This window comes from Rhinolophus sinicus, linkage group LG02 (assembly GCF_036562045.2).
Source record: "Rhinolophus sinicus isolate RSC01 linkage group LG02, ASM3656204v1, whole genome shotgun sequence".
NCBI classification, from domain to species: Eukaryota; Metazoa; Chordata; class Mammalia; order Chiroptera; family Rhinolophidae; genus Rhinolophus; species Rhinolophus sinicus.
The window spans coordinates 154587510-154608333 of record NC_133752.1 but is presented as its reverse complement, the minus strand read 5'-3'; the positions used below and the strand labels follow the sequence as shown (position 1 = coordinate 154608333).

At 34.9% G+C, this 20824-nt stretch overlaps 1 protein-coding gene across 1 annotated transcript in view; it reads right to left on the bottom strand.

Moving 5' to 3' along the window:
- Positions 1–20824, bottom strand: part of ADAMTS20 (ADAM metallopeptidase with thrombospondin type 1 motif 20) — a 151445-nt gene that overhangs the window by 69953 nt on the left and 60668 nt on the right. Inside the window, 8 exon segments of the mRNA XM_019748447.2 lie at positions 4040–4169; positions 4330–4496; positions 6888–6983; positions 9309–9426; positions 11973–12109; positions 12207–12388; positions 13692–13837; positions 19384–19488. Of these exon segments, the coding sequence (XP_019604006.2) occupies positions 4040–4169; positions 4330–4496; positions 6888–6983; positions 9309–9426; positions 11973–12109; positions 12207–12388; positions 13692–13837; positions 19384–19488 (1081 nt within the window).

Sequence of the window (20824 nt, the reverse complement as noted above, 5' to 3'; positions counted from 1 at the left end):
AAAATCTATAGCATGTACAACACAAAGAGTTAATCCTAATGTAAACTATTTAGTTAATAATAATTCAGTAATTGTAACAAATGTGCTACACTAATGCAAGATGTTAATAGGGGAATGAAGAGAGCAGTGGAAGAAGGAAGAATACGGAAATTTCCTGTACTTTCTGCTCAAGTTTTCTATAAACCTAAAATTGCTCTAAAAGACAAAATCGATTGATTTTTTTAAAAAAAATATGACATGAACACAGATACCAAACTGAAGAAGAGTCATAGCCAATTAAGCAGCCAAAACATAGTATGAGTGAGAAATAAACTTTTTTTGTTCTAAGCTACTGAGATTTGGTGTGTGTTAGTATGTGGCATAACCACAGCAAAAGGAACCTAAGTGGCTATAATAGGCTGGTGTAGATTAAACTTCACACTTTCTGCAATGAGGAGACAGGAAAGGGTTTAAGCAGTCAGTGACATAATCAAATTTCTGTTTTATCAAAGTTCAAGTGCAGACTTCCAGTTAGCTAAACATGAACATATATGTGTATCTCGGTGCCTTCCTAAATACCATTTGAAATAACAAGGAATTTTGAAAAGGCGTAAACCTAAGAGAATACAAAGAATAAAAAACACAGTAGGCAAAAAGAAGAAATTCTGAATATGAAAAGTGGATGGAAATAACTGTTTAACAAAGCCAAGGAAGCTGACACTTAAGCCTGTGGAAGGGAAAAGTGAATAAGAAACAAACCATTCATGCCAGAGAATCCAAGAAAAGCCCAGGAATGGAAAACACCCGCTTCCTTTGAAGAGGTGAATGTGTGAGGGGGTAGGCCTGAAAAAATGAAGAATTGACTGAAAAGTATTTATGAAGAATGGTTAGACTTCTACCTTTCCAGTCAAAAGCAGCACTGTCCAGTAAAAAACAGAATGTAGCCATGTAGGTAATGTTACATTTTCTAGTAGTCACAATAAAAAAGTAATAAGATATAGGTGAAGTTAATATTTATATTTAACTCTATCCAAAATATGATCATTTCAACATATTATCAATATAAAGTTTTGATGATATATGTTACATTTTTTATACTAAGTCTTCAAAATTCATTGTATTTCAGATACCACACTTCAATAGACTAGCCACAGGTGTCCAGTGGCTACCATATTGGACGGCGTAACTCTAGAGAAGTTGAGGACACAGACACAGCTGAGGGAAGTTCAGGAAGCACTATACTAAAAATGGGGGGCTTAAGTGTAAGTCTTCACACTGCATTATAAGATCCAGTCCCCCTGGACACTCTTCATTTCCCTCTAAATTCAAACTGGCTCCCTGGTCCCCTCCTTGACTTTTCAGAAGGTGGGAGGATTCCACTCTTGGGAGACTCTTCAGCCCAAGAAAAAAGATCAACTGAGTTCTCCCCTAATGACACATGAAAAGGTTACTTAGTGACCCAATTACTCAAAAATGAGGCTCCTGTTTGACTTGTCTGACCCACACTGGACTTTTAGCATTTTAGTCTTAAATATGAAAAAACAGCAAAGGATCTGCAGACATTTTAGGAAAGCCACTAACACAAAGGAGACCAAAGTAAACAAAACCAAAATAGAAATGAAAAAGGTATGTCAGGGGGCAGAAGGAAACTTACAGACTGATTAATACTCTCAGTGACATGGATATTGCATCCATGAAACAAAAGCAAGATGCTATGAGAAGAAACATTTTAAAAATGATGTAAATTTAAAGAAGAAATTATTTGAAAATAAGTGATCAGTCCAGGAGGTCGAACATCTAAATACAAATTTCAGAAAGACAGAAGTGAAAATTTAATGTGAGGAAAGTATCAAAGAAATAATGAGATAAAATTTCTCAATTAAAAAAAAATGTTTCCAAATTGGAATGGCATTCTAATAACCTAGGAGAATAAATGGAAGAAACACCCACATCAAGGCACATTGTCCTGACATTTCCCACCACTAGAACTAAAGAGGATCCACAATAAAAAGTATCACATACAAGCACAAAATTGAAAAGTGAGAAAACAAGGCTCTCAAAATTAATCTAATTTTGGAAATAATCTAATGTAGAATTTTATACCAGCAAAACTAACGATCAGGTGTGAGGTGTGAGAATAGAATAATGCCATTTTACAGATATGAAAGGTCTCCAAAAACTACCTTCTTTCTTAGGAAAATACTGAGGGATATGTTCCACCCAATGGGGGATATAAATCAAAACGAGGAATTCATGGGTTTTAGAAAACAGGGAGTCCAACACAAATGAAAGTTGAAACGATTTCCCTAGGTAATAATGAAGGGAAGCACGAGATGACAGGCCTAAAAAGCAACACAAATTAGAGCAAGAGAAAAGAGGACCACGGTAGCACAGATGAAGAAAAAAATGAAGAAAAATTAAAATTGATAGATTAAACTGACAGACCAAATTGACAGTTTTCACCAAAAGTTTGGGGACTGATACCTTCAGTATACAGAAAAATAAGTAAATAGAACTGAGGAAATTTAACTTTAGAGAAACCAGAAGTTACAGAAATAAGAGAATATTAGTCATTGCCCGTGCACACAAGAGACGTCTCCTGGTTCAGACTCCCAAACCATCTCATTGTGTCTTGTCCAACCTTCCGTTTTGGATCTTGTTATTCTTTCCTTGGTGTGTTCCCCATATTGTTGAATGTTCCTTCTTTCATCTGTTCCACGGATTTGTTCCTAGCTCCCCATATCCGTTGCCACAGATCAGCTTACCTACTCAATCCCTGAAAGCTGGCCCCAGATCCCCAAACCTCCATTCTCTTCTGTAAAGCATTACCAGGGAGTTTCTGTTAAAATGAATTCCTCCTGCTCCTGTGTTACCAAAGTTCTTTGTTCCTACTTCTAGCATTTATGCTGGTTGGCCTGGTATCATATACTGTAGTCTCCCTCCCCTGAGACACTGCCCAAACAGGAACGCCTGGTTCCCACACAGTCATTCTGGGCACCACTGTACCAACACCACAGGATTCAGTCTGTACCTTTTTCTAAATGGGAAACCACACTTTCTTTGGCACCTTGAGCTCAGTTTGTTAGACTGTCTCTCACATTCCCATCATCTACGGTCCCTGGTCTGGCCACCCATGTTCTCTCGGCACATTTCCATACTGTTCTTAGGAGCATCCTCTCCCCTGGCCCACTGCTCCCCTAATTCCCAAACCCTTCCTCTATGTCAGCAAAAGAACTTTTCCATTCTATGCAAACTTCCCTACACCTTCATATTTTATCTCCTCACAAGCTACTCCCTCCACCGTTTCTATGGTCCTCTCTGTGTTTACCTGTAGCACTGCATTTGCCATTATAAATTAAGATAATCTACTTTGAATCTGTTTCATCCACTAGACTTTAAAGCTTGAACGCAGGATCGGGGGGCTTATTAATAATTTGAAACAAATAGTCCCTCAATAAATGGTGACGGATTTGAACAAACAGTATTACACAATTAAGCATCTTTCATTACAGATTGCCCAAAGACTGCAGTCTTTTCGTTTTCTTTCTCTACTGTAAATTTCTCTGCTTGTCCATTTCCCACTACACTTCTTTCCGTGAGTCATGCCATCAGTACAAGCATATGTTCTTGTGGCTACAGAAGGAAAATAAAAGAACGGGAGAACATTTGATACTACAACACTAAAAGGTGTCAGGGGCTGGGAAAGTATGTGGAGGGGAGTGGACAAGAGGAGGTGGGTATTTCACGAGGAAACAGTATCCAAGTTAGAGAAACTTTCTGTGACCGTGAGAAAGAGAATGTGAAAGGAAAGAAAAGGAGTGGTAATGGAGAATGTTGAAATGGGTAGAGATAAATGAGGCTGTTAAGTATAAGAAACAGAAAGAATGAGTGGGAAAATAAGAAGGGGAAAAAAGATAGAAAAGCTTTGTATGTCTGAGTGGTATATATGTAGGTGGGCAGTGGGGAGAATTCCACAGCCAGACAGTGGAAGCCAGACTCAAAAGTACCCCAAATTATACCAGCATGCACAAACTGTCTCCTTTATTTAATCCCAGTGTACCTTGACACATTTTGGTACAGTCTTGCCATGGTCCATATGGATCCCATGTGAACAGGTCGCTCTTCCCTTCCACAGGGACATTGAAGGAATAATGTACATCAGGGTTGTATAAATTACCCACACACAAAACCTCAATAAAAATACAAAGGAGCATACAATTAATTCATACAAGATGTTCTCAGAAGATATTTTATATTTAATAATAAATGGAAAGCACTTTTACTATTAGTAAACATCACAGTTTACTAATATGATTAAAGCTGTTTGATAAACAACTACTGAGAATTTACCTGCAAAACAAGTTCTTCTTCTAGCCGATCAGTACTGTTAATTCTTTCAATTGAGTTGTTTGAACCACTGTATTCAAAAATAGCTCCTTGTATGTTGATTTCTTTTTTGGACATACTTACAACAAAATTTCCATTCAAAAGAAAGTTCCCTTGAGTGTCAGATAATGCTGTAAAAGATTAGTAACTCATGAAATAGTAAACACCAGTCAACAGGACAGAAACTTTTTGAATTTTTTAAATTCAAAGTGTTTTTTGACTTAAGAATGTAAATTAATATTGAGGCAATCAATTTTACTTTACGGTAATATGATGTCTAGCCCATAAGGAGGGATACTTTAGCACATTCGCCAAAGCTATTAAAAAGAAATTCACCCTATGCTTTTCTATCTGAGGTGGGCATCATCTTCCCCATGTCTTGCAGCTTCAGGAGGGACATACAGGAAATGGGAAAAGAGAAAGAAGTCATGTACCCAGCAGACAGATCAGCTATATCAATCCTGGGCATCAATGGCAAGGAAGGAAAGAGCAGCCAGGCTGCAGCAACATTTCGTTTATGCTTATCTTGGAAAAAATGTACAAAGCTTTAAAACTCTAGAGTCAATGTTCTTAAAGGCATGCAATGACTATTGATTCTCTTTATAAACGTGTGGAGTTTTTCCATTGAGAGGCATTCTATCACTGTGTGCAAACTATAAAGCACTATCATTTTTTAAAATTTTCTAGAGGATATATTTTAAATTTTACACTAAAAAAATCTCCCTATTAATCAAATACTTTTTTGTTTGCTTTACTTATATTGTGCTTTTCAGTGGAACAATAACCTTTTTGGAAAACATTTGTGTGGTCTAGGAAACCCCACCCAAAGTACACAAGTCACCTATGGCTAAACTTCGTAATATGCATAAATACTACAGCTCTCGAAAAAGCAACCTTGAACGGCATTATTGCCAAATAAATTTGATATTTCTATTTCCATATGGACTATTATGACTGTCTTTAAAAACTAGACTGCATTCAAGGAAAAATCAATAAAGTTCTATATTTATCCTACAAAATGGAAATTCCTCTGTGCAAATCAGCACTTTAGCAAAAGTGCATAGGCCTATTTAAGAGAGTATTGGTTACACTAAAAATAAGAGAAATAACCAGAACTTAGGAGAAAAACTGTATACATTTCACTATTTTTAGTTAACAAAGCAAATTTCATAAATATAGATGTTTTATAAATCCCTTCTAGTGATTTCACGTTTATTTTGCTCATTTCAATTTAGATTTTGATATTGTCATTAGCAGTTCTCTTATAAAGCATATTGCTACTTTATTGGTGAACATTTCTAACTTTTAAATATGGGCAGAACCTGTCAATTCCTAAAAAGATACAAATGTCTACACTTGGAACCTAAAAGAGACATATTAAATTATCCATCTACAATATACTAGCATATATACTTCTGGATATGCACCTAGGTGATATTTTTAGCAAAAGAAAAATAATTACAACTAAGTACAAAGGATTATCAAAATATTGACATTTGATTTTGAAAATTTTTGCATTTTTATAAAGCTGAAATTTATATAACATAAAATTAACCATTGTAAAGTGAAGATTTCAATGGCATCTAGTATATTAACAATGTTATACAACCTATCTAGTTCTAAAACATTTGTATCACCAACACCCTCCCCCCAAAAAAACCCCCTGCATCCATTAAATAGTTGTTGCCTCTACATTTGACTTCATAAGGCCAAATGCCATTTCTGAAATAAGCTTTTATTACAGATTCAGATCCTCAGTTATAAGCATTTATTACTTGGGCCAGTATTTCAGATTTCATTAAGGTGAAGCAGTTAATTTCTGAATGTCGTCTCTACATCACATACTCTAGCTTGGTGAATTATAAAGCAGTCAATAGTAAAGTATTTCTCAGGCAGAAGGAAAAGGTTTGTAAAGAATTCTTTTCATCTTTGGACTTCAGTGAAACTCTTTAAACCTAAACATTAATTTCTAAAAATAAATAACGAAAGAACTCTATACTCTAGAAATGGCTAAAAGAGAATATTCTATGACAGTATTTGTTAACATCTAAAAATATGAAACCATAGTTTTCTCTCTCTGTCTTTAATATGAGCTTTTTAAAAACTGTATTTAAATTATTTTGCTACATGGTAAAAAAAAAAAAAAAAAAAAATTAAGAAAACTCTTCAAAACATCTAACCCCAAAAGAGGCCTGTAATTAATTTTAGATAAAAAGATACAAGAGGGTTTCATTCTAAATACACATGCAACTTTAACTGACTATAACTTTTGGCTATCTAAAACTCTCTCATGGGAAAAACTTTAACTTTTCAGAATTTAGTTCCATGTTTTTAAAATAGGCTATAGTGTACAGCTCAAGAAGCAAACATGTATAGAGAGTCAGAGGACTCAAGCTCAGTATGAACTGAAATTGCATGTTTGTTCAAGGGGCTCTTCTTGCCTTCCAAGAATTTACAACCACAGACCTCCATGAAATCGTACATGAACCACATATTGGCTGCTGTTTACTAGAAATGTTTACCAAGGTAATTGTCATCTTCTGGTTTTCCAGAATAGCTGTGCTGAAGAATATCAATGTTTGTTGCTCCTGTGGGAATCTTTACAACAACATTATAACCTGCAATGTAATTTTATACATGTTAACTTTCACAAAAAACAGATGGCCAAAAGGCTATTACTACTGAATGATTGAAAACATTCAATAGCATAGTCAGACTTAATTTCATTTTATCTTTGATAAATATCTTTGATACCAGTGCTTATTCTTTTCTAGTCAATGCCTTATACTAATTACTAGGGATTAAGAAAAAATGGTTGTTGTCTCAAAACATACCGAGTTTGGGATTCTTAAGTATATTTCCTAATTTTTCTTACTCCTAAAATTCTGAATATAGAGTAAGAATGAAGCTAGTATTTTAACTCCTGAGATATTTAATACATACATTCATTTTTAAATTTGACTAATACTTTTATATTTTATGCTTCGTCATGGCTATTTATAATACAGGATGCCAAATGCTATTCACAAATCCAGAACGTATCAAAATAGCTGGTCATTGCTAAATGTGTACAATAGATTCAGTAAATAGCAAAATACTGTGAGTTAATGAGAAACCTATTTTTCTTAAGCTTTTAGTCTAGTGTAAGCAGAAATCCCTATAGCCACCCCCAAAATTTTACATTATTTTTGAAATTTACCAACAAATTGTCGAGAAAAGTAAAGTTTACTTGAGAGAAATGAAAACAGTATTTCTATTTCATGAGACCAAAGTCAGCAACACTGGCACTGCTCAGAAAACGAAGAAACACTGTATTAAATATATATTAAGCAAAAAAGAAGGTTTTCCCAATGCTAAAAACACTTATGTTACATAGTTGTCCAAATACTCCCATACTGGTGTTATTCTATGTTTTTTTTCCTTTTCCTTATTAGGATATTTCCCTTCTATGTAATACATGAAAAAAAAAGGAATTGAAATTTGTCTTATACACTAACTTTGATAAATTTGAATAAACTTAAAAAGAGGAAGTTTAAGAGTTTAACCGCTGACATGAAATTACCTTCATGTTTCTAGAACAGCCTTATTTATACCTCTCTAAAGTAACACATTTAAATATAAGGTGATAAATGGTCTGATGAATCTGCATACACTATATGGATATGGTCTTAGGTTATCAGTCTACAGGGATAATTTTAATTCATGATATTTTCTTGATAAAAAAATTCCTACAATCTCCACTATTTGTCTTGGCTATTATATTTTTTTCAAGAAAGTAATTCTTAGCCATGGCAAAAGTGACAAGATGAAGGCTACCACCAGGGGGCAGTAATGTGACAAATGCTATTCAGACCAGGCAAACGAGTTTAACATCTTTCTATCTGCAAACTGATGAATTCATAATACAGTTTTGGCAAGATTAAATATATGATCCTAATTTGATGCATATGGTTTTATACAGAAAAAATATTTTTCAGTGAATACAGACCAGACTTTGACAACTGTGTGCCACTGGTTATGAAAGGGGGTCAAATATGTGTGGCTCCCATGAAATAATGAAACATAAAAACTGGAAAAATATGTCAAATCATCTAATAACTCAGATTCATAAGCATCACCAAAGTGTGAAATGTATACTTTTAATATAAAAATATAAATTTTGTTTCAAATTAAACTGCTTTAATTGAAGAAATTCATACTAACTTAACTATTCGAACACATGTGAATATAATTTAAAGATGAACAATAAAACAGTAAAAAATACATTTTTATTTTTCAATGAAAGTTTTAAAGGTCTGCTTTTATTACCATAAAAAGAAAAAAATATGTTTCCCAGAAAATTTCAGAATGGAAAATATCTGATATTATATTTTCCTAAGAATTTTGAAGAAAAATGAAATGGCCAAATATCAATTATATCTGTAATCCAGCTACTTCCTGGTAAATCAAATATAATAATAATTACAAATACACATTTAAATTAGTGGCTTCATCTTTTACTTTCAATCAACATTTTCAATATATCATCAATAAGAAACATAACAAATAGACCAGGTCGTACAAAAAAATGTGGTTCAAATGATGAAAAGTAATTAAAAGCAAGTTTCCTGGCAAAGTTATAAATATATACATCAGAGATTATAGGAACAGCAGTAAAAATACATCATTAATATCATTGTCAACTAGAAGGGGATTTACTCTAATAAAATGGTCCTAGTAAATTTTTTAAAATCAGATTTGCCTTGAGCAAGTAAACTCATTAATTCAAGGATACTTCTGGTATAAGATTTAATCTTTTATATTTACGATTTTTTTTTTAACCATCATTTCTAAGTAAGGGTATAGAGTGGACAAAACATTAATAAAACCATTCCTATTATACCTTCGTTATATACTCCATTATTACATCAAATAAAAGGGAAACCTAGACACACAGAGCTTACCATAATGAGCGCTGTTGAAGACCCCTGCCATTGTCCTGCATGAGGAGTTGTCCCCTCCACACACTCCACATTTGTCTCTCCTGGCCTTGGAGTTTAACACATGATCACAGCCAGCTTGCTTCAAAATACAATAATCACAATCAATATTATAAAAGTGACTAATAATACACATGGTGCTTCACAAATTTCTTCACACAAATACTCTTTCGATAGGAGATTCAATATAGCAGGATTATTTCAGTTCCACTGATCTTCTTATACATCACTATTTTCACACATCTGTTCACCGGGGTGAAAAAGCAGTGTTTTTCAAAGGGTCATTTCATACTGCCTGCATCAAAATCACATGGGGTGGCAGTTAAAAAGGTAGATTCCAAGATTTTCTGAATCAAAATTCTTGGAAGTAAAACTTAGGAATCTACATTGTAACAAACTGACGGTGATTCCTATGTCCATCATTTGAAAGCCATTATTCAATAAATGTAATTCAAAGGGGACAAAAAGTATGATATGTAAGTAACATTAAAATAACTACAAAAACATGTGTTTCACAATTCATTTCTTTTTTAAACTCATGATATTAGAACTCTGGGAATAAATTGAGTACATTTAAAAGGAATAGCTTATTTCTCCAGAATTAATATCCAGCATATGCAGTGTTTATGAAAAGACTGAACACATAGATAAACGTGGAAACGGTTTGTCTCATGGGTTTAAGAGACAGGTGCAGCTTCTCTCCATGCAGATGGTGTCTTCTGCATACATGGCAATAATTTTTAGTGCTTTGGACTACGCCCCTAAAGTTAGTAATCAGAAAAAAAATTTCATAAACCTCATGAATTTTTATACACAAGGAAAATATTTCCAAACTGATCATTTCAACCAGGTATTTTCTGCAAGTAGTATGTATCTATATGGTCAGATAACTGTCATTTTTGCATTGTATAAGACTTTCTGCTGTAAATTTAGATAAAACAAGTTTTTCAGGCTACTGAGTAGCGCGCTTTTCCAGTATTTAAGCTATTTCCAATGTGTAAGTTATTTTAAGTTTCTTTGAGCATCTCATTAGCACTTTGTGTGCCAGGCCTTTTATCACCTGGGCAACTGGTAATAGATGTTTGGTTATAGGGAGAACTTGGTCCTATTAAGTTCAACCTAACCAAAGGAATGAGTTTGTAAGATGACATGTACATTCTTTAGGCAGCAATCACAAGCTTGGTTCTCAAAATCACCATCCATTTTTAAGTTCTCTATCTGTAATGTGTGTTTTAATTCAGGGTCTCATCTGCTCTCACCGAGGCTCCTGGTAAATGGACCACCTATCTCCACTCTTCTCCTAACCCAGTACATTCTGAAGATTCTAACATGCAAATCAAATCACATCTCTTGCTGAACTCCAAATTCTTCTAGGGATCTCAAAGGATTTCAGAAAAAACAAACAAAAAAATGCATAGAACCATCAGCTAGCGTTTATCCCCAAACCTGGTCCCTTATTTCCTCACCTTTCTAAAATCTACTCATTAGCTCAAGCCTCACACCTTCCATGAGTATTCTCCAAATCTTTACCCATCTCCCGGTAAATAAGACATTCCTTCCTCAAGAATCCCATAGCATTGTAATCTGTTTACCAGTCAATCTCCCCCACAAATCTGTGACCACCTTGGAGGTTAGTACTCTGTTCCATCCCTTTTTCTGACATCTTGGTAGGTAGTGATGTACCCAAGAAGTAAGAGACAGGAATAGAAAGAGAGAGGGGGGATATCATCACTTCTATCACAGAGGGGACAAAAACATCACTACAGAAGGTCACATTTAAAGTAGCAAAAGAACTTTACAACTCTTTGCCCTGATATTTTTTTTAAGGAAGTTGACCTCATCCCTTATCTTGATTTTGAGTACCACAAGCAAAACAAAATCAGCAGACTTATCTTAATGCTTCATGAGTCACTCTTGATGGCAGAAAATCATCTACTAAATGATACGCCTATGAAGAGTAAGACTATCATCAACGGTTGCCATATTGGAATTTACAAGAATGTACTCTGAAGTAGTATGAGGTGTGATCAAGCAATACAGTGAATGTTTAAAAAAAAAAGTGTTACAGTAAAGAACACATTACCATTAATCCCCCTCAAAATACTCCCCCTCACTTCGAACACACTTATCCCATCGTTCTTGCCACTTTCTGAAGCGGTTCTGGAAGTCCTCTTTCGAGAGTGTCTCTACTTCATCCTCCATCATGACAATGCTCCATGTCACACATCGCTTCTGGTACAGCAATTTCTGTCAAATAAAAACATTACGATGTGTCCTCATCCTCCTTATTTACAAGATCTGGCACCATGCAACTTCTGGTTCTTCCCTAAAGTCAAAATGACCGTGAAAGGAAAATGTTTTGAATCGATTCAGGACATCAAGGCAGCCATAACAGCGCAACTAAAGACACTCACGAAAGAGGACTTCCAGAACTGTTTCAGAAAGTAGCAAAAACGATGGGATAAGTGTGTTTGAGCGAGGGGGAGTATTTTGAGGGGGACTAATGGCAATGTGTCTTTTACTGTAATACATTTTTGTTTTATTTAAACATTCACTGTATTTCTTGATCACACCTCATAGAAGCAACAGTATTCTGAAAGTCACTTTAAATGCAGGAAGTTCACTTACCCGACACAGGCCTTGAACACAGATGTCATTAGTTTCAATTCCACAAGGAGTACCATCGGCAACCTTGTCCTTCAATTGGTAGAAGTTAGTAGTTCCAGCAACCCGACAATAGAGTTTACAGCGATCTTTTATGGCAACTGTAAGAAAAAGTCAAATTTTTGAGGTATAATAGTACAGCTGTGTGTTCCTATGTCTCAAAAAAGTTTTACATCAAAAAATATTCTAATTACTTACTCCCACTGTACTTTGGAAGCCATCTCACATTAGGGGAAAGACCATTGATGTTGAAATGTTTACCATCAAAATCAGAGCACTGCTTCTCACGAAAGTCTTGCTTGCCTTTTGGACATGAATCAGTATTACATGATCGAAATTTCATCCTGCGGCCCACACAGTACTTTCCTCCGTTTCTTGGCCTAGTCAAATTTATTACATTTTAAAGCACATCAGTACAATATTGTTTCTGCCATTTACTTCTAAAACTGTTCCATTCTTTTCCAGGTTCTGGAAAATCACTGATGTCCCACTAACACTTTATATATAACAGATGTATAAAACAGTTTTTAAGCAATTCTATGGCTAATAAACTAAAAAATTTAGTGGAGACTGTGGCATGGAGGGTAGAAATGTTATTTATGACTTGATTAACTAATAAGTAACTAATTAATGATGGGAATTTATTTTAAAACTTAAAAATAGGGTTTGCTAATTTTCTGGAAAAGAAAAATGAGCCAAAAATGATAACAAAGAAAGATAACATCATGTTAAATAAAAAAAAGAAATATATATGCATCTTTGTCATGTATATCCTATTTATCACTCAGTTTAAAGCATTTCATGGTATCAATCTATATTCACCCATTTCTATTTCCACTTATGCTGGAAAATAAAAACTCTGTTCTCAGCTTTTTTTAAATATAAAGACTTCTAGCATAATTAGCTATTCCAAAATTCAAATGAACTCAGATTTTATTCCGAGTATGTCACATTTCTGCATTAAAAAATCTTGTTAGTCATCTCCATTGTGTGTAATGATGCAAGGTGAAACTCTAGAGCTTTTCAGGGAGTAACTAGTTCACCTGCCAAAATAAACAAGATTCACCTGCTGAAATGGTAGAAAAAAAATCTTGTTAATAGACTTTAACTGAAAAGTGTCATATGGCTTACCAATTTGTATACCGTATAAGAACAGAAACATTATTTAAAAATCTTTATGGAATCTTTATTTTAAATAGCAATGAGGGGGGGATACACTTCAGTACTTATTCAAGCTAGACACTGATGAGGCTATAACATAAAAAGCAGAGAGAAAATATGACATGTCAAATTACACGAAACAATAAAAAAGTAGTAATGAAACTACATGTCTTGCCCAGGACAGCCAAGACATAGTTGAAAGGAAAAAGGATCTTTCAAAATTTAAAAATGCCATTATATTACTGTCATTATAACTATTTCTCAAATTTACACTAAATTAGAAAGAAAGAAAATGTCTCTGTCTCAACTCAGATTCTAGATTATTTTTCTCTAGTTTGTTGTTTTTTGTTTTAAGGTCTGAATCTACCAAGATATAAAGTAATGTGGCTTAAAGTATTCCAGAAGTTTTCTGAATCTTGGAAACTTACAGACTGACCTCCAGTTTAGAAGTGAATGAAACTGTTGTTTATTTTCTGGTGCCTTGAGATAATCTTAATTTACAGTGACATAAAAAAGACATACTCGGGGCGATTACAGAGCCTGGTTGTGCTTTTGATTCCACCTCCACATGTTCTTGAACAAGAACTGTAAGGTCCCCATGGTCCCCATTCACCATCTACAGGACGTGTTTCCATGTCTTTGTTTACACATAGCCCATGGTGGCAATGCTATAAAAATAACACAAAAAGAAATGATTCATGCATATCTAATCAGAACTTCACAGTAATTAAAATAGCAGCATAAAGATCAACAGAATAAAATGTATACAATTTAAAGCAAAATGTTAATTTAGATGTGATTACATTTAACAACATGTTATTAATATTTACTGAGTATCTACCAGGAAACTCTAAGATCTACGGAATGCAAAAGGAATAAAAATGTTACTTTGCCTTTAAGATTTAGAGTCTCCCTAGGAGAGGGAAGACCTACACGTATGGGAAAAAACTTAGCTAGTAAAATAAAAAATGTTTTTTAAAAAGCAAATATTAGATCAATACAGTATGTGTTAGATTAGTACAGCATGCTTCTGTTTTTTTATGCAAAGTTATCTATCACTCTGTCACTTTTGTAGGGAAATTTCTACTCCATATCAATGCGAGATGCAATGATCACTTTGCTTCTTACTTTCTTCAAGAAAATAGAACTTACGGACGAATCTGCCACAATATCCCACCACCCCTTCTACTCACCCAGCAGCATCTGGGCCTTCCTGCCTATTTGTTTACGAGAAAAATCCAGGATTCTCGCCAATCTCATCCCTTCTCACTACTCAAAACATCATTCCAGCAGTTCTCTTATCTCTCCTCTATCATCACTGTCCCAGTCTCCACTACAAAAAAACTAATGTGGTTCCTGCACAGAAGCCAATCTGTGAACTAGTGGCTCTCAGTCTGTGAGGAGATGAGAACAGAAATTGAGACTAAGCTTTGGGAAACTTTTATAAGACTTTGACAGTAATTTTATGTTTATTAAAGTTAATTTAAAAATTAGCTTAGATTTGTTTTATTTTTAATTTTAATTATTTTTATTTATAACACAAAGTTTACCGTCTTAACCATTTTTTAAGTGTGCAGCTCAATGGCATCAAGTACATTCACATTGTTGTGCAGCTGTCCCCACCATCTAGTCACAGAACTGAAACTCTGCGCCCATTAAACGGTAACTCCCCATTCTCCCCTCCCTCCAGCCCCTGACAACCACTATTCTATTTTGTTTCTATGAATTTGACTATTCTAGATAGCTCATAGAATTGAAATCATATGGTATTTGTTTATTTGTTTGTTTGTTTTTATAACTGGCTTATTTCACTAAGCACAATGTCCTCAAGGTTCATATACATTGTCACATCAGTCAGAATTTTCTTCCTTTAAAAAAGACTGGATCGTATGCCATTGTATGTATATACCACATTTTGTTTATTCATTCATCTGTTGATTGACAATTGAGTTACTTCACCTCTTAGCTGCTGTGAATAATTCTGCTTTGGACATGAGTGTGCAAATATCTCTTCAAGACCCTGTTCTCAATTCTTTTGGATATATACCCAGAAGTGGTATTGTTGGGTTAGATGATAATTCTATTTTTTATTTTTTGAGGAACCGCCATTTTGTGTTTTATGGGAGAATCTGGCTTACATTTTGAATGTCTTATTTCAGTCTCCTAGTCAATCTTTATCTTTTTGTACAAAAGAAGAGATCAGTCTCTTTCTCTTAAAAACAGAAAATTGGTTCTTAACGATAGACAGTTTGAAAAGTATTCCATTAGAATATTCTCATTAACATATAAACATACTCGTTGCTCCCACATTAACAACAGCAGCATTTTTTTTTCCCCTTAGAACTTGCTTCCCTCACCAGTTACTGTCCTGTTTCTCCTTGGAAGGGTTGTCTATGCTCATTGTCTAACTCTCTCTGCCTATCGTCTCATAACCTCACGCAAGCCAAGCTTTTATACCCGAGCCTCCAGGAATCTGCTCACATGTGGGTCTCAACGGCCCTCCACAATGCTATACCCAACGGCCGGTTCTTAGCCTCCATCTTCATTGACTTAGCGGTATGTGATAGACCTTCTTCTTCTTTCTTCTTCTTCGTCTTCTTCGTCATTAATTATAAGGTTTCTTGGGGTGACAACTGTTAGTAAGGGTACATAGATTTCAGGTGTACAACTCTGTAATACATCACCTATATATCACATTGTGTGTTCACCACTCAGAGTCAGTTCTCCTTCCATCACCATATATTTGATCTTCTTTTCCATTATCTACCACCCCCCTCCCTCCTTACCCTCTGGTAACCCCTAAACTATTGTCTGTGTCTATGAGTTTTTGTTTCTTCATTTGTTTGACTTGTTCCTTCATTGTTTTCAGTTTTATATCCCACATACCAGTGAAATTATATGAAGTTGAGAATAATTCTTCATCTTGATACATTATTTTTCTCTTAGTTTCCAGGGCTCCACGCATTCTTGGCTTTCTTTCTTCCTTAACGATTACTTTTTCAGTTTCTTTGCTGTTTTTTCTTCCTTCCTACCTTTTAATATTAATATTAGTATGTCCCCTTGCTCAGATCTTGGCACTGTATTCTTCTATCAAAAATCACTCCCAGCCTGACCTCTCCCGAACTGCATACTATATATACAGCTGCTTCCTCATCTTCACTTCAATGTCTAATAAACATTTCAAACATAGCAACCCCCGCCACACTGAACTCCCACCCCGCCCCCTCAAACTCTGTTAAATTGATCTAAGTTGATCAAATAGCAGCAGGCCTTTAAGAAATCTTTGTTGAATAAATGAATCCTATAAGCAAGCTTATTAGAAGGAAAAATACTTTGTGTCCTCCATTAGAACAAATCATGCAATATAGAAAGCCACAGTAGGAGTGAACAAAACAAAATCTCAGAATAGAGTGTACTGTGTGTGTGGTGATTTTGTGACCATCTTCCAGAAACATGTCAATAATCCCTGCATCTTCTCTCTCTTTCTCTCTCCCTCCATCCCTCTCTTTCTCCCTCCCTCTTTTCCTCTCTCCTTCACTGTGTGTCTGAGAGATCAGAGCATGAAAAAGATACAATGTTATACTATTCATCATATAGTAAACTCACTGTCAGATGGGTTCACCATGTCTTCATACAAATCAATTTATTAGCAAAAGCATTTAACAGATAGGCTCACATGTAAGATAGTCACAAGATAAATGGACAAAAGAAGATTGTTAAGGCAAAATTACAGGACATTTGTTTAAAATTTCCCTTGAATAAAAGGTCCATTTAATTCTTGGATACTGCTAATGCATAGGGGCTCATTATCTTCAATTAATTTTTAAAAAGGGAATTTAAATCTGTCATGATCCACACATTGTTACCCCAAACACCACCTCTGCTTTTAATCTGTTAGGTTGGTGCAAAACTAATTGCATTTTTTGCAATTTTTTTTTTTAACCCTTTAAACTGCAATTACTTTTGCACTACCCTAATACATGGACTATAAAGTAGGTCTCAGTGTCTCATCACAGTTATCTTAATTCCAACAAATCCATGCCCACCATACCATGTCCCTGGGAAAATACTAAAATGGCTAATAAGCACAGGAAAATATGCTTAAAATTGGTAATAATCAGGGAAATGTAAATTAAAATCGTCATGAGATTCCAATTTACATTCACTAGAATGGCTAAAATTTTGTTACAACGCTCACAATATCAAAAATTGGAAAGGAATGCAGGGCAACTGGAAGTTTCGTATATTGCTTGGAAGTCTAAAATGGCACACACATTTTGGAAAATTGTTTGGTACTCTCTTATGAAGTTAAATATACACCTACACTATGACCCAGCAATTCTACCCTAGCTATTTACCCAAGAGAAATGCAAACATATGCCCACAAGAAGACCTGTACAAAGATGCTCATAGCAGCTTTGGAAAAACTAAGAGTGATCCAAAAGTCCAACAGGAAAATGGATAAGCAAATTATGGTGCATTTGTACAGCTGAATTACATTGCAATATAAAGGAATGAAGTACTGATGCTCACAATAATATGGATGAAACTCAAAAACATTATGCTGAACAAAAGAAGACTGACCCAACTCACCCTCCCCCCCAAAAAAAAAATGGAATACTGTATAGTTCCATTTACATTAAACCAAGAAGAGACGAACTAATCTATGGAGATAGAAACAAGAACTGAAGTTGTCTCTAGAGAGAAGGGAAATTGGCTACAAAAGGTGAACTTTTTAGAGTGATGGGAATGTTCTCATCTTGAGTAGGATGTTGGCTCTAGGAGCATCTACATTTGTTAAGACTGTACACTTAAGATCAGTGTATTTTACTCATATATCTCAAATTTTTAAAAATCATGTTTATGCTCAAACTGAATTGAGACTGCTCAACGAATCAGTTATAAATAGTGTATCATCTCTTGATATTTATAAACATATCGCTCACTAATTTTGCCACATGCAATCAAGCCTGAAGATCTATGGCATACAGTAACTTTAAAATTGGCTAAGGCCCTAAGGCCCAATCCTAGATTTTCATCAGGTGAGCATCTTGGAGTAAGTCTTCTAATATCAGCAGCCCCGTAGTATTCAAACTCAAAGAGGTTTCTTTCTCTGTTCACTCTCAGATAATCAGTAACTCTAGCAAATGCCTCGCCTCCCACCCCCAAGGCAAATACTAGTAGTGGTCACAAGAAGTGAAGAAAAATAAAGTATTTTAATAATTCTTGTCCTCAAAATAGAAATGCTAGATAAATGAAAGATACATTTTAAAATTCCGTTCTAGCTTAAATCTCTGAACTAAAGAAGTCCAGCAGAATTTGGATCTCAAAATAATTTGAGTGCTAAACCATTTCAATGAGTGCTTCAGCTACTGCCAAACATTGCTGACGTTCCAAACTTTAATAATTCACGTGTGATGTGAGTGATCGTGGCCAACACATGCCTTTTGATGGAAAAGTGATGCAAGAAAAGGGCAGTAGTTGGTACAAACATTTCAATGAAGCAACAGGTGGCCAAGGCACAAGTGCAGCCAGTGAACTGAACTCAGGCAGTACTGACCCACCCGTTGCCCATGATGTGTTCCTTCTTCCCTGGGGTGGCTCAGAGGAGGCTAAGAGACTAACACTGACTCAGTGCCGACAGCACCAGCCTGCAAGGGAACAGTGAGCCCGATCATTCAACATCGTGTTGGCGGATTTACATCAGTTCATGACTGATGTTAGGATGGTAAAGATGGAGTACGGTGGGTAGTTTATTTCAGGGGTAAACTGTATGTTAATATGTTTAGAACTAATAGAGATCTAAAGAAGCCACTTAAGATGTTCAGTTGTACTTAACTGAATTTTATGGGAGAAAATGTGGGCCATGGTAATATCCGTGAATATGGGGATTTGCTGAAATATTAGGACCTGTATGTCTGTATGTCTGTAGTCATTTTTAATAACAAGGCTATAGTTACTTAGATAACTCTATATCTATGTAATTATTTATATGACTATATATAAGCTTAATATTAATTTGCTAGATCTTGAAAAAAGAGTGAAATTAAAATTTTAATTTACTTGACATACTACATCAGACACACATGACGACAATATTAGCTGAACTAGTACAACAACGGTGGACAATGAATAATGAAGAGTGTTGAAATGCAGAGTAATCACATCCTTGGATACTCTCTTGATACAAGACTCACCCTTCGAGAAAACCTACCATCCCAGGACCACAGTTTGTTCCATCTGCCAGTGGCATGTGTTGAGTGCGACAGCCCTTGTGAACTCCTTCTGCACTCGTGCACCAGAGCCGCCTGCATTGTTTCTGCACAGTAACAAAAGGCAGGCAAGCAAGTGTAAAAAAAATGCCACAACCATAAGTTCAATTCAGTACAATGCATCCGTTTATAAGTTGATCTTATAAAGTTCCTGGTTTCATGGTCAGAGCCGGAAATAATCAGCAAAAAAATCTTTACTAAGTTCTTCTCATCATTGATTTCCCCCTGAACACATAAAATGGCAACATTTAGTTTCTAAAAACTTTTAGACTTTCATCATACATTGAACAATGGGAGAGATGAACTGGAGTGGAAATATTCAAAATTATGTGAGACATTTTTCTGTCTTTGCAAGACATTTTTCTAAAGGACTTTTTGTTGTTAAGTTATTCACAAGGAGTCTCCAAAAGCCCCTTGTGATCCAATGGTGGAATGTATGAATAATGTGCATAGAAATACTGTATAATGTATACTGGTTTCCTTCTTTGTGGATATAATGCAGACTTTCAACTTTTGAACAAAGGGTTCTGAAGTTTTCACAAGAAACGAAAATCCATGGAGGCTCACAGGAGCTATACTCAAGATAGTTCCTTTCTTTTTCTGAATTTAAATTCACAGTTTATTTAGCGTCTAAATCAAGTAGAGAAGAAATGTATCTTTTATAACAAAAAATTAAGGCAAATCTCCCCCTTCAGATTTATGTTTAAAGGCCTATTAAAATTTGTGATTATAAATTTGAGATTTTAGGAGCAATATTCATCATGCAGAATATGCTTTGTATGTCTCGGCACTCACTATTGCTTTCACTTATTCATTCAACAAGCATTCATTCTATGGCATATGTGGCAGATCCTTAACTGATCCATAGGGATATGCCTTTAATTAAATGAATAAATAAGGCTGCATTTCTGGTTCAATGACCCTCACAATCTACTACTGTATCTAACCTATGAAAGTCCTCAAAATAATTTATAAATAATTTAATGAAAACTAAACAACAGGCCCCAAAATTCATTTCTTTGAATTCAAATCTACGTCAATTAAAATATAGTCTATTATATTCCTGGAGCCTTCAATAGAATTCATTATCAAAACACAAAAGTGTCTCTCATGATTTTTCTCCCCCATCCCCAAAATAATATCATTTGAAAGTAAATATGTAAATGATTTTAATTTTCAAAAACCTCTGTATGGCTTTGTTTTCTAAATAGGAATACTGCATTGGATTTTGTGAGAGTTAATGAAGATGATTTTTAAGTACCCAACACAGTACCTGGATATAATGAATACTCAATAAATTTCAGTTTCCCTTTTTTTTTAACCTCTCTCTGGCAAACACCAAATTTTTCTAGGAGTTAAAAACTTTTAAGATATATTTAGTTC